The sequence below is a fragment of the Cyclopterus lumpus genome, chromosome 15, assembly GCF_009769545.1.
Source record: "Cyclopterus lumpus isolate fCycLum1 chromosome 15, fCycLum1.pri, whole genome shotgun sequence".
Classification (NCBI taxonomy): domain Eukaryota; kingdom Metazoa; phylum Chordata; class Actinopteri; order Perciformes; family Cyclopteridae; genus Cyclopterus; species Cyclopterus lumpus.
The window spans coordinates 13,098,663-13,113,511 of record NC_046980.1 but is presented as its reverse complement, the minus strand read 5'-3'; the positions used below and the strand labels follow the sequence as shown (position 1 = coordinate 13,113,511).

General features: G+C 42.0%; 1 protein-coding gene across 6 annotated transcripts in view; it reads right to left on the bottom strand.

Annotated features, from left to right (window-relative positions):
- The window catches only part of LOC117744004 (Kv channel-interacting protein 2), an 80,479-nt gene that overhangs the window by 9,084 nt on the left and 56,546 nt on the right, over window positions 1–14,849 (bottom strand). The window contains exon 1 of one of the 6 annotated variants that reach the window (XM_034552050.1): window positions 10,729–10,834. The exons of the other annotated variants lie outside the window; for them this stretch is intronic. Within the exon in view, the coding sequence (XP_034407941.1) occupies window positions 10,729–10,834 (106 nt within the window). Of the gene's footprint in view, window positions 1–10,728; window positions 10,835–14,849 lie in introns of those variants that run through there. 6 annotated transcript variants of the gene reach the window in all.

Genomic DNA, 14,849 nt, shown 5'->3' with positions numbered 1-14,849 from the left:
TTTTAGTTCACGTAGAAAGTCGGAAACTGGGCTCATGGGCCCTAAAAGTGTGCAACCATCAATCACTGTCATTTCATGAGAGTCAACTGTGTCAGTTGAGTGCTTTGAGTACAATAAGAGAGATCTAATGGCACTGAAGGAACATTATTACAAGAGGCTCTTTATGATCACATAAAATGACTAAAGAGAAGATAATTGAGAAAAGCGGTCATTAAATGGGATTTACTTCACAACTGGTCATCTGCACAGAGTTATAATCTACATACAGCATTACACTACATAATACAGTTTGTATGCATTTATAGGCATGATGAATAATAATATAGGCTATGATATATGTGAATCCCTAAATACAGTGACATATTCAGCAAATTCTCAAACAAAGTCTGCAGTCGGAGAGTCAAATCAAGGATGAAAGTGTGAGAGATTAAGGCTGGTCGCGCATATCTGCCATTATCGCTATAGAGCATTAGGATATCTGTCACATACCGAGACAGAAATGTAAGATCAATATCATACAAGTAAACATAAAAAAACTGTCACTTTAACTCAGACACTACGGCTCTGTGATTCCAGGAATATTGTAATAATACTTGTTACTGTTGTTGGGTTTGTTTATAATAATGGTGACATGAATTCTAGCTGCCGTCACTGCTGCCCTATTATAACCCTGCATGCATTGATTTGGTGACTTGCAGGTCAAAAGATGTCTAGACGTCTAGGTGACTATAAAGTCTCAGTGGCATAAATCTGGATTACATAGAACATCATGTCCATGCCTGAATGTCATGTATTGTGTCATACATGCATTTAGGAGCTGCTCCAGACTTACATATAGTCATCCAGTTATGTAATCGACATACAAGAGATTTCATCCTGAGACATTTCACTCAAAATCACACATGTTAACCTCATGGTGGCGTTAGAGTAGAAGTCAGGGGTTTATCCGAGTCATACGTTCTCTGAGGAACGTGACTATCTACAACGTTTCATGGCAATCCGTCCCTCCGTGTAGCTAACGAGCTACAGATGAACTGGCCAATCGTCATTGCCAACTCTCGTCATGTCGTTAGCATGACTAAAAATCAACCAAATTCATCGTCCACACACCTTTGAATTCCTCATCACTTCAATGCTAATCAGATATGAGCGCTGTGGAGTCGCTGTGTCTAACTGAGCGGAAGTGTTGCCCCATATGTTTGAAAATGAATGTTGTGTGTAATATAATTAGCAGGCCAGTGGTGAGCATACCAAACAGCTTCCAGAAAAATTCTGTAGGCATTTCTTCTTCTCGCTTGACCTCTACTCATCACGTATATATATATCGGATTAGGGCAGTGAGGTTCCTCCAGGGTGGAACATCGTACAGGAGCTTATTTTTTTTAAATAACTGTTTACAGCCGTTGTATAGAAGGAAGTGACACCTGTAATCCATCCCAAGATACTTTTTGATCTTTATATGTTGATGGAGGTGCCTAAATACTAAACTATGGTAGATGCTGACACACACACACACACACACACACACACACACACACACACACACACACACACACACACACACACACACACACACACGATTGTGATAAAAAGCTAGGTTAATTAGTACGTCGATTAGTTGCCGTGTGGCATATTTTGCCTGAAGCCAGACACACAGAGTAATTGAAAACCTCTACCTTGGCAATTATTACTCTCAAAACTGATTAAAATGTCTGAGAGCGAGAGGGTATGTGTGTGTGTGCGTGTGTGTGCGCGTGTGTGAGTTTGTGTGTGTGTGTGTGTGTGTGTTTTTGTGTGTGTGTGTGAATGCGTGCAGGAGGAGGAGACACAGAGGAGGTCATTGACAAATGGTGCTCAAAATTGAGTGTGTTTCCAATTAGATAACTGAAAGAAGAAATCCATTTGCATAGATCATTTGCTTTTAAGGATATTTTTAATACCGCGATGTGGGACAAAAACAGATTCATTCTTCTGAGACAAAGCCCTTCCAGCATAAACTACAAAAAGCTGCTAATGAGCAGTTTTCTTTAGAAACGATCCAGGTGTGACGGATGGATCAGAGAGGTTTTCTCATTTGAGGAAACGAGACGTAATGGATTATTTCTATTTAATGTTACATAAACAACATGAATGAGATGAATAGTTACATTTAGACATTTGTTTTTCCAGGAATATGATAGTTGTTCCCTGTGTCTTGTTTAGATACAAGTTTATGTCACAGGTGATGGAGAGAAAACAAATGTGTGAAGCATTGCTATTCAATCAAAGATTTATAACTATTCATGACAATGATTAAACGTTTTTGTAATTTTTTGTTCTAGAAGTTAAGCCAAGCTTTATGATCCTATTGTGTCATTTTTCTTTCACTAAAGAATGTCAAATTAATCTTTTTTTTGTTATAAATTATTCAACATGACATTTATTCTTTTTATCTCAGCAATTGGATTAGATACATTAATACAAATGCAAGTGGTTGTCAAAAATTGTTTGCCAAACTCAAAGCCAAAAGCCTCTGACCTTCCCAAACACACATCGCAGCAATTAACATTTACACCTGAAGGGGGCAGTGCAAGGTAACACACTTGGTTAGCATCTCTCTCTCTCTCTCTCTCTCTCATTGTCTTTCATTTAAATTCTGCTCCAGACACGCAACACGTCAACACAATACTGGAAGATAATAATAATAATAATAATACATTTTATTTGTATTGCACTTTATATTTAGCAATCTCAAAGTGCTACAGAGCAGAAAGATAAAACAAGAACATTTTTAAGATACATTTTAAATAAATTTAAAAGCAGAGCCTATAAAAGGATTTTTAGCAGTAAGCTTTCTTAAAAAGGTGAGTTTTCAGGTCACGTTTAAAAGCCTCTGCAGTCTGTGGGGCCCTCAGATGGTCGGGGAGTTGTTCCACAGTCTCGGAGCTGCAGAGGAAAAGGCCTGTTCGCCCATAGTGCGGAGCTTGGTTCTGGGGACTTGGAGGGTGTTTTTGGTTGTAGAACGGAGGGTGAATGAGGAGGTCTGGAAGGTGAGTATTTGCGGACTCTTAACAGGATACTGGCAGCGCTGTTTTGAATATGTTGCAGTCTCTGGATGTTCTTGTTTGAAATTCCGATGAGGAGAGCATTGCAGTAATCCAGTCTGGACGAGACAAAGGCGTGGACAAGCTTCTCTGCATCTTTCAGGGTGAGTGTTGGACGGAGTTTGGCGATGTTCCTGAGGTGATAGAAAGCTGTCTTGCAGAGGTGTTTGATGTGGGTGTCAAAAGTGAGTTTGGGGTCCATTTTAACACCTAGGTTGGTGACAGATGTGGAAAGAGGGACGTTTTGACCAGAGAAGGTGATACAGGTGATGGTGGAAGAGCGGAGCTGATGTGGTGTGCCAACTAGGATGGCTTCTGTTTTTGAACTGTTTAGCTGAAGAACATTGAGTTTCATCCATGCCTCTATGTCCTTCAGGCAGGTGGTGAGTGTGGCTATAGAGTGGAAAGCAGAAGAAGTGGGGTTTGTCCTCATATAAAGTTGTGTGTCATCAGCATAGCAGTGATAGGATACCCCATGCCTACTGATTATATTACCCAGGGGAAGCAGATAGAGGGTGAAGAGAGTGGGGCCCAGCACTGAGCCCTGAGGGACACCGCAGGTGACCTTGTGGGTGTATGATTTTGCTTTGCCCAGGGTAACGTATTCCGTTCTGTCGGACAGATATGAGGTGAACCAGTTATGTATTTTATCAGAGAGTCCAAGGACGGTGAAGGAGGATGTTGTGGTCAACTGTATCAAAAGCAGCTGTTAGGTCCAGGAGGATGAGTAGAGATGGGGATCCGGTATCTGCTGCCATCATGAGGTCATTGGTGACCCTGACCAAGGCTGTTTCAGTGCTATGGCCAGGGCGGAAACCAGACTGAAACTTCTCAAAAAGGTTATTGTCTTTGAGGTGATCGTGAAGTTGTGCTGCAACTGTTTTTTCCAGAACTTTGGACAGAAATGGAAGATTTGAAATGGGCCTGTAGTTGTAGAAAACTTCTGGATCCAGGGTGGGTATTTTAAGTAGTGGTCTGATGACAGCAGTTTTTAAAGCAGATGGGATATGGCCGGCCAGGAGGGAGTGGTTTATCTTGATGATTAATGGAGAGATGGCAGAGGTGTTTGTCTTTAGCAGAGCTGATTGGAAAGGGTCCAGAGCACAGGTGGTTGGCTTTGTGTTTTTGATCATATCCTCCACTTCCTCCTGTGTGACAATGGAGAAGGAGCAAAGAGGCTGGACAAACTCAGATGGTGGGTCGGTGGTTGTGAGAGGCAGGACAGCAGTGGCGGAGAGGTGTGAGCGGATGTTTTCAACTTTTTGTCGGAAAAAAGTGATGTGCATATTGCACCTATCCTCAGTGGCCTCATGATGGACAAGTGAAGGCGGTTTGAGAAGATGATTTACAGTAGAGAAAAGTTGTTTAGAGTTACCGGGGCTGTTGTTGATAATGGTGGAATAAAACTTGGACTGTGCATCTCTCAAAAGTTCTGCATAGGCCTTCCTGTGCTCTCTATATGCCTGTTTGTGAACAGTCAATCCAGAAGTCTTGAGCCGCCGCTCGATGACACACCCAGCAGCCTTCATCTTATGTAGCTCGCAGGTGTACCAGGGTGCTGAGCGCGAGAAGGAGACTGACCTGGAGTTTATGAGGGCGTGAAGGTCCAGAAGACTGCTCAGGGACTGGTTGTAGGAATCCACTAAGTCAGTGCCAGAGAGGAAGTCAGTAGAGCCAGAGGAGAGAAGTTGAAGGTCCAGAGCCACTCATGTTTGCTATTATGACAATGTGTCGGATCAAAACTAGAGCAGACTGAACAGCATTACAGTTGTTACACTTTGAAGCTTCCTTTCTGGCACTCAGCTGCATTGATGCTTTTTTTAAATGCGTTTTTGAGTGGCGTAGAACAGTCAATCTAAATTGGGTTTGCATCGCTCACAACAATGCTCAAAACCCATTTCCATCAAATCATACACACTTTGCTCTGCTCTTTTTCCTGCCAGAAGCCAAATCAGGTAAACGTCTTGAACGGGTCGATACAACAGAAAATAAAACTTTGTCGCAGCTAAAAGGGTTGAATCTTGTCTCTCTGAAGGTTTGGTTTCAGCTGTTGAAAGATTATAGTTTCCCACTAAGACCACTACAACAAATCTTCAAGGGGAATGACATTCACAGCGACAGAGCCAAATAACCCCATTTCAAAAACTGTGAACTAAGAGTAAAACTCAATCAGCAGGCAGCAGTCAGCAGGACAGTTATCCAACACGTTTATTGGGATCCAGTCATGAGTGTAGATGAAATTGTCAGTTAAATCAATTGCAGACAGACAGACAGCAGTCTGGGCCTTTCCCAAGTTGTTGTAACACAGGGTGAATAATGTCCACTGTCCGCCCAACATAAATGTTTTATCCTGGTGGATCCTGCTTTGCACCCTTGTTAACGGCACACAGTATGTGTGTGAGGTAGTTAGCCAGTCCAGGAATCAGACACTCTCCAGTTCCCAGTGAGTGGACTGGGAACCGTTGTATGAAAGAAAATTAGGAAATTAGTAGAAAACCTTCCAAACACTTCACAGAAGTGCAGGGGTTTGTTGTGAAAAGGAAACTAAAAACGTTAGAGCATCTTTATTCAAGTGCCTTTGTATAAACGAAGAGTTGAATGTAGGAACAGTGGATAAACTCAAAAAAAAATCAAGTGTGACATTTCAAACTGCCGGAACATTTACATATTATGCTGCATAAAGGGTATGTGTGTGTGTGTGTGTGTGTGTGTGTGTGTGTGTGTGTGTGTGTGAATTCATATAGTTTATTCTCAATGTTATCATCTTTCTGCAGATGTGTGTCAGAAGAAGCAGCGGAACATCAACAACTTCTGTTCTTTTATCCACAGAGCACCTGTCATACAAATACAGTATTTCATACACTCACACACACACAACCCCTATAATCTAATTGAGGGAAGAGAGACAAGAGAGTGAGCGAGTGAGAGAGAGAGAGAGAAGGGGGGGAGGGGGGGGGGTCTCCACAGTTATATTACTGTTTATCAAGTTGCTACAGAATATCATCAGATTTGACAGATATGTCCTCAGACCCCTACAAATGGGCTGAGAAAAAGAAAGAAAACACACGCACACACACACACACACACACACACACACACACACACACACTGCATTCCTCATTAACGTACCTGTCTATTGAAGGGCAAATTCAATGAGGGTAGATGGGCGTGCCTCTGCTGACCGCTAAGCAATTTATCTTCTCTTATCCCACTCACACACACACACAAACACACGTATACACACATAAACACACACACACCCACACAGTGCTGATCATAGCCAAATAAGCTCTTAGGAAGGACACATTTACTGAGCCTTTACAGCAAAAAGATGGAGGATGTGGTTCCATGATGGAGCTAAATCTATAGTGTTCATCAAACGGACACACACACAAACACAGATCAGACCACTCACATATTCGACAGACACCAGAAAACTAAATACACTATATATTTTGTATTCAAGACACTTGACATCCTTATCTGGTGCTAGCCCATCATCATAATTAGCTGCTCTCAAAGATGCTCTGAATTCATTTGACACATTACGGTAATATGGGTAATGCTAAACAGCGTAGCGTTTACAAACACTTTTTGAGCTGTTGAGCTAAATCTGATCAGAAAGTGAATACACCGCTGAAGTTTAGCAGCTATAATGTTCACCCTCTTAGTTTACTGTGATAGCTTGCTAATATTTGCCATACGAATGTTAAAGCAATCCAGCCAATTGTAGAGCATGTATTTCAATAATAAATGAAAAAGTCAGTAGATCGCCAGTCAGTAGGATTCATTCTCTGAAGACCGTGGATTTCTGTACAAAGTTGTGTGCCAATTCATTCAGTAGATTTTGAGATTATTCACTGAATAAGTGAAAATGTGCCGAGTCGGAGGTTCACCAACATCAGTTGGATTAATCCACCAGAGACCTTGAATATTGCAGCATATTTCATGTCAATCCATCCAATAGTTTGAAACTCACATTGCCATCCACAGAGCCATACCACAAGCATCAATAATTAATAGCAAACAGTAGATTTGGTCTGTACTTACAACAGGCATTCACAAAAATGCAGGACAGCGTTGCCAAATAAATAAATGTATTCTGTTTTCTGGTATTCAACCTTTATATCTGCTGTACACCATTGAGCCGGATTGTTTGTATTGTTCTGATAATTGTCACCAATTTATAACATTGAATCTAATATGAAAGGCAAGTGTGTATTTAACATGTGTAAATATTATCAATAAGACATGCATAAAAAAGGTTGTGATTTATTGTATATTAAATGCTGATCTTATCAAAATTGCTCATTTACCGATTTAAGATAATATAAGGCGATACTAACTTTAATATTCTGTATACCCTCTTGTCATATTCTGGAGTTCAGATCCTTGGATTTCTCGCTGGGTCCTCCACAGGAATCAAACCCAAATAACGTAAATCAAACAACAAAAACAAAAGTAGGAGCAAGGCAACACGTTGCTCTGAATAGTTAAGGCTTAGATTCTGCAGGCTGGTTCGGCACATGGCTCATATCCCACTGTTATGGTATGTGAGTTGATATGAAGACAAAGAGAAACATTAAAGTACCAAAGGCCTTTGAGAAGCGATGAAGCAGCATGGAACTGGTCCCTGACATCCAGGACCTCATCAAGCTCAGTGCCAGCAGTTTATTCTCAAATCAAAGGCTGAGAGTCCTTGGTGCATATGGCCTTCATGCTAGTGAGTGACCAGAGACACCACAGCTCACTGCGCACATACAGGTAAGAAGCTCCTAATTAAGCACATACAGTATATCCACTGAGAGACAGCACTGATTTACTTTGCATCTTGAGTAAGTTAACGGCAACAGAGTATATCCAGTGAATGTTTTTAGAACAAGAAAAATGTGGAGGACGGAAAATATTTTGTCAGGCACGCTGCCATCCGACTCAGAAAATCCCATTGCACGACGCTTCAATTTCCACCTCATAAACCTCTCAGGAAAACTCTGCATCCATTAACCATTTGCTTAAATCTATCAGAGCCCTGTAAACTTCCAGACCAGAGTGCACCTCACATATACTGTATGCATCATCTTCACACACAACCAGCTCTTTCTTTAATTCCTCTTTCACTTTCGCTCGAGAACATAAAAGTACGTGCATGCTGTGTGTCTGTATGTGTGTGTTTAATCAGCGTAAGGTCAGCTACACAGCTCATTAAAGTAATGGGAGTCTCACAGTCTCTGAATTGTACTTGTACTCGCTCTGTCTCACCAGAAAATGACTCAGTCGGAGCATGCAAGAGGGAGAAAAGGGGGCATTTCAACCACAATTCATATTTTTATTATATTTCTTTCCCCAAAACTGACTGAAACAAAGACACTTATTAAAGACACTTATTTCAACTACCATTGCAAACTTTTCCATTTGTGTGTTATTCTTGTAAAGCCAAGTAAAGTGGGAGTACAAACAACCAGTAACTAACTACAACTTGCTGTCAAGTCAACTCACGTCAGCAGATCAATATCCTGAGAGAAGTAAATGAAAGACACACCGCCAACACAAGCCTCCACTATTGACTTCAACACGTAAAGCAAAATGTAAGAATCTATGTCTAATGAATGAGTGAATCTGGCCTGACTATGATTATTATGAAAGGGGGGAGGATTACACATGACTATGAACTGTTGTACAGTTTCACACAGGAACACATGGTGAAAATCACATTGTGGTATATTGCCAGTATTTTGAAGCAAATAGCACACAGAGGCACGTGTGTATAGAGTGTAGGTCACATGTCCTTATATGGATTGTGTATCGGTTACAAGCCTTCTAGTGAACGCATGATTCTGCAGATGGCAGAGACACTGTATTACTCAGACTAAGTTCCTCCATTAAAGAGAAAATTCATTAGCTTAAGTACTCTCAGGGGAGTCGGTACACACACATATTCCATAACAAATTGTCAACATATAGTGAGGACTGATGCTCAGAGAGTGTATAAATAGAGCCTCCAGTGTGTGTGTGTGTGTGTGTGTGTGTGTGCTTGAATTTGTGTGTATGCACATTTATGCAGAGCGCTGTAGCATATATACACCAGAGTTTTCCAAGGGGACTTTTTGGAGCTGTTGGCACACCTTGACTACTGGGTGCAGTCCAGCAGGTGCATCAGGGATGGAGAAAGTCTCATCCCAAATAATTTACCAGAGCAAATTCTTAATATTTGAACACATTGCATAGATTAACTGACTAGACTGCATGCTTTCCTTTACATGGTGACTCAAAATGAACAGAGGAGCAGAAGAAAACCAAAGACGCTGTCAGAGTGCAGCTGTTACCAGATGCCCAACATGTACAGGGCACTCTGGGCAATAAGCAGAGTAAAACAAAAACACAATGGAGATAAGAATCCCATCTTCCCTGTTGTCACTAAAAGAGAACAGATAAGCTGATGTGAACAAGGTAAGTAGATTGAACTTTGGGCGGACAAAGCACGAATCATCCAGATAAGACAAAATAATAATTTTTAGTCAAACCTTCATTTACAGGCTGTGTTGTAAAAGCATCATTCAGTAACTGTTTCATTTTGTTAAACTATCATTAAACATCTGTGAACTGACCTTCTAATTGAGCATATGGTTGACCGCTGATGAACCACAAATCAATGGGGGCTTCTGTCTAAAGTAACATGGATCCCTTAGTGAAACTGAATTATGTTTGTCAAATCACACAAGGCTAACTCAACCAAAAAGCATGTTGACCTATGATCTGCAGCAAAGACAATGAGCCATATTTTGTGTCTTCATACAGCTCCACGAAGGCTAATGGGAGTACTGAGAGTGAGGATGACATTCCCACAGTGAGACAAGTTTCTCTACACAGCACTCAGACCCACTTTGTCCATAGTGTTATCGATTAAAGGGTAAAAGCACACACCCCAGGGGCAGAGGGAGGCCTCAAACACAGCTAAAGTTACTCTGTGTGTGTGTGTGAGAGAGAAACAGACAGAAAGGTAATGTCGATTTTTATTTATCACTGTGGGGATATTCTTCTCTGCATTTGACCCATCCTTATTTATTAAGGAGCAATGGGCTGCAATCAAGCACCCGGGGAGCAACTGGGGGTTCAGTGTCTTACTCAAGGACACTTCGACATGCAACTATGGGGAGAGCGGGGATCGAACCAGGTACCTTGTGGGTACGGGATGACCACTCTCCCCATGAGCTACAACCGACCCCAAAAAAAGACAGTGAGAGAGAGAGAGAGAGAGAAACAGACAGACTGACATACAGACAGTGAGACAGATGGAGAGAGAGAGAGAGAGAGAGAGAGAAACAGAGACATACAGACAGAAAGACAGTGGGAGAGAGAGAGAGAGAAAACAGAGAGACAGACATACAGACAGTGAGACAGATGGAGAGAGAGAGAGAGAGAGAGAGTTGCATGGCCAACAGTTGCACTGGTAACCTAAACCTTCAGACAGGCCTGCAGCCCATCAACAGCAGATGGAATGGGCACTGCAGATGAAAGTATGAACGTCTCAGCTCATGCACACACTCGAAAACACCCACCCCGCGCCTATACAATCTTTAAACTCAAATCTTACTGCCCCATTGTTGTCCCGTTATTAAACCTTTGAATCTCAGAGAAAATCCATTACCTTCCCCTCCGACTGGCTCGAACATCCCAAACTGCTCCAGAACTTTGATGAAGAGAGCCATGACCACCAGCAGAGCGATCATCTCCAAGCCATCAAGACTCAACATCCTGGGAGACGCTGTCTGTCATCGCCCAGCACTGCGCCCCCAAGCCAGGTCGGGTCGGGCCAGCGACTGAACTCCTGTCCAACTGTACCCAACAGGAACAGTTTGTCCAACTGTAGCTCAGCCAAGTCGACTTCCACCTACTTCCTCACTTGTATCCACTTCGATCTAATCTAGTATTCGGATTTAAGAATATAAGACAGATAATATAATTATGTCAACTATAATAGAAACAAGAAATAAAGCGGCCTGGCTCGATGGGCGTTTCTCTTCTGTCACCTAAAACCGGGCCCCAGGCAGCCCCTCTTAATCCCTGCTGGAGGCCATACTGCTGGAACTACAGTCTGCAACACAGAGCTCCAGATTGTCACAACACCTGTGCTAAAGTTTTTTTTTCTTTTCCTTTTCTCTCTCTTTCTTCTCCCAGCCCCCCGTTGAGTAATGGCAACTTGGGTTGTGCTGCGCCTGCTAGTCCTTTGGCAGTGGGTGTCAGGAAGCGAGTGTTGTGAGGGGGAAAGAGGGAGTGAGTGAGGGAGAGGCGGCCGATAAACAGAGGGGGAGACGATCAGTGGGAGATGGGATAGAATATGAGAGAGGGAGAGAGGGAGTGCCAGACACACACACACATAGTGAGACAGATTGTTTGGTTGAGTGAGAGTTCAGGTATGCCCTCCCTCTCCAGTGACATTACCTTCATTGATTTGCCTAATGTGGTTTCCTTGGTAACTGGAAGAGAGCATTAAAAGCCAGATTTAAGTAATGGAAAGAAACTATATTTATGTTCATCTGAATTCAAGTCATAAATCAAATGTGTGGTTTCACTGTATGGAGATAGCTGCATCTGTTTTGGAGCCTGTGAGCCTGTGAGCCTGCCGGTCGATGCGATGTCTCATTAACTTTTTAAATGTTAATGAGATAATGGGCAAAATGATTTTTTGCTAAGTTACAGCAAATGCTGTAAGATCATCATCATCAACAGAAATAGGCTCTAAACAACTTTTTAGATACTTCCAGGAGCTTTTGGTGCTTTTTACTGTGCCCGAGAGAAAAATCTGTCTTGCAAGTTATACAATGTGATTTTATATAAATGAGCTTCAATAATAATAACTTTAATATGAACCAATGGGCTGCACGGTGGTGTAGTGGCTAGCACTGTCGCCTCACAGCAAGAGGGCCGCGGGTTCAATTCCCGGTCGGAGCGGTCCTTCTGTGTGGAGTTTGCATGTTCTCCCCGTGGCAGCGTGGGTTCTCTCCGGGCTCTCCGGCTTCCTCCCACAGTCCAAAGACATGCTGCAGGTTAATTGATCTCTAAATTGCCCATAGGTGTGAATGTGAGAGTGAATGGTTGTATGTCCCTACATGTGCCCTCGATGGACTGGCGGCCTGTCCAGGGTGTCCCCTGCCTTCGCCCTATGTCAGCTGGGATAGGCTCCAGCGCCCCCGCGACCCTAATGAGGATAAGCGGTATTGAAAATGGATGGATGGATGGATGGATGAACCAATCCCTTTTGAATTCAGTGATCATCTTTGATGCAAGAAAGCTGTTGAGCTCCGTCTAAAATTGTTCCATTTCATTTTTTTGTTCCCTATATATCATATTTGTGTTTTTTGTGTTATCGTTATGTCTAGTGAGAGGTGGTATAGTTGTTAAGAACCCCACAATGCACTAACCAACTAACTAACCTACCTAGAGGTAACCACTGAGTTCTCCCTTTCTGAATCTTGGGAGAGAGGAGAAGGTTGTGAGTCAAGACAAATGTCACTGCATCCACTCTTGCTGTTGTTTGTCTCTGTTGACATTCCTGTAGCTACATTTTCAACATGGCTATCATGCCTCATTACGGAGAAGTCTGTCACACAAACGGCATCACCAAGAGCCACATGGGTCCATGTATACTCACACACAGAGACAGATGAGTCAGACAAGGTGAGAGGAAACCTAATCTATGTCACGTCACTTATCTCAAACACGGTGTGAATGCAAACAAAGGGTTATGTAAGGGTAATGTAAGGGTAATGTATACCCGCTGTATTCAAGCTGAGCTCCCATTGCAGACATGGACAATGTCAACAGAGAAATATTGAACCACACACTCACAAACGAGACTCTGAGCTTGGCTTGCTGGTTTAAAATGATTTCTCTGCCCTCTTACAGTATTTATTGGAAGGTTGTCGTTCGAGGGGAGGAACACGATGGTGGAGGGAAGAACCGAGCCAGGCTGTTGCCTGAAACATCTTGGCAGGGGAGAGTAATGATAAGTAAGATAAGACAAACAGAAACAGAACATGAAGCAACAAAGGAAGGACAAACAAAAACAGCCTGAGCGACTAAGGTCAAGCCGCTCTGTGTGGCGATCTGCAAAGGGAAGAGGCATCTATTCTTTATTACCCTTCAGCATCTCTCCTCTCCTGGAGGATTGTTCAGCTCCTTCTGGCTTTTCATGATAGAAAATTGGACCTGCAGACGTGTCCTTTACTCCTTCACTTTTCTCCTCTCCTACTTTACCCTCTATTCTTCATCAAATGTACACATACTTACAGAGCCGAGGTCGGTCGAAACTCTGGGAATTTCACAAGAAAGGACAATTGTCTGAATCTGAAAGTTCAATTAAGTTTGAAACCTCAGTAAACAAGTCAATTTTTTTACTTGTAATGTATTTGGATGTTCTCTGAATCCTGTAATATTTATGTTCATGTGCAATACTGTTGTGCATCTTTACTAGAAATAGTGTGTGCTCTTTTGTGTAATGAGTCAACGTGTATTAGTAGCCTGTCTAGGTTGTACTTATTGTCATAACAATATGTTCCTGCCGATTTCTTGACCACATCTCTCTGTGAGAAAAAGTCTTAATGAGGCATTTAACCAAAAGAAGAAAGGGAAATAGAACAACAAAAATCTAATGAAAAGAAAATGAAAAATGTTGGATTATAGTGTGTTACTTTCTTCTGCATCTTAACATTGAAGAAAACCTTTAATTCAAGTTTGGCATAAAACCAGCAAGAGTATAATATTATTTTATTTAGAAATATTAGGAGGGGGAGTTGTTGCAAGGCTTTTCAGGCTTTTTTTGGGTAAAAGATAAGGTTTAGCCCCTTTCCCCACCCAAATGACCTTCATATAGTCCCATAAATACACAGCATGTGTGCCCTGGTGAGACAACTCAGAACAAAATTGTGTCTTTTGTCTCCGATATAACCTGTACTATTAGACAATCAGAGTCACTCAGCTCTAAAAACAAAACATAAATTACCTCACTTCCTCTCTTCCCCCTCTGGCTCCTATTGATTTTTCCAAATTATTTCTGCTGCTAAATATACATTAAGAGATACTGTTGGACGTGAGCACTGAAGGGAAGACAGTCAACTGATAGATGCTAAACTGGGGAGAGTGTTGTTTACATTTGTGCTGATGGGTTCATGGGTTTTATGACAAACTGTAAAGTAAAAGGCTTTATTGACTCATACCTCAGTATGTTTGCACTGTTAGTATATGCCTGACTTAAACTCTTCTAGAGCGGTGTCTGGCGCCGTGCAAAATTAAAATGACCGTAACTCCTCGACGCTATTGACGTAATTCCAACGGATTCTGAACGCTAAGAAGCATAGCTTTCCATTGATATACATTACTGTAATGGGAAAAACAGTGGCGGGATTGCCTCTGGGGGAGGGGTGGATGTGAGCAGAGCAGGTGAGAGTGTTTGAGAAGTGTTGGAGTGGCCTTTTAGTGGCATGTTCTTTGTAGATAATACTTTGATGTTGTAAATAATAGTATTTGTATTGTTTCATTCTCAATGGCCCACTTTCCTGTACCCACAAACAAAAAGAAGGACACTGGTAAAAGAACAGACAGAAGGCCAGGCTGGGACAGAAACTGTGTATTCTCTGTATATAAAAGCTCTCCCTGGATGTGTGAGGAGTGCACGGTTGGTTCTGTCTTCAGCTCGACAGGAACTGCTTCAGGATGGTAAACAAATCTCTAAAACGCCTGGACATTTACTAATATAACACCCTGTAACAT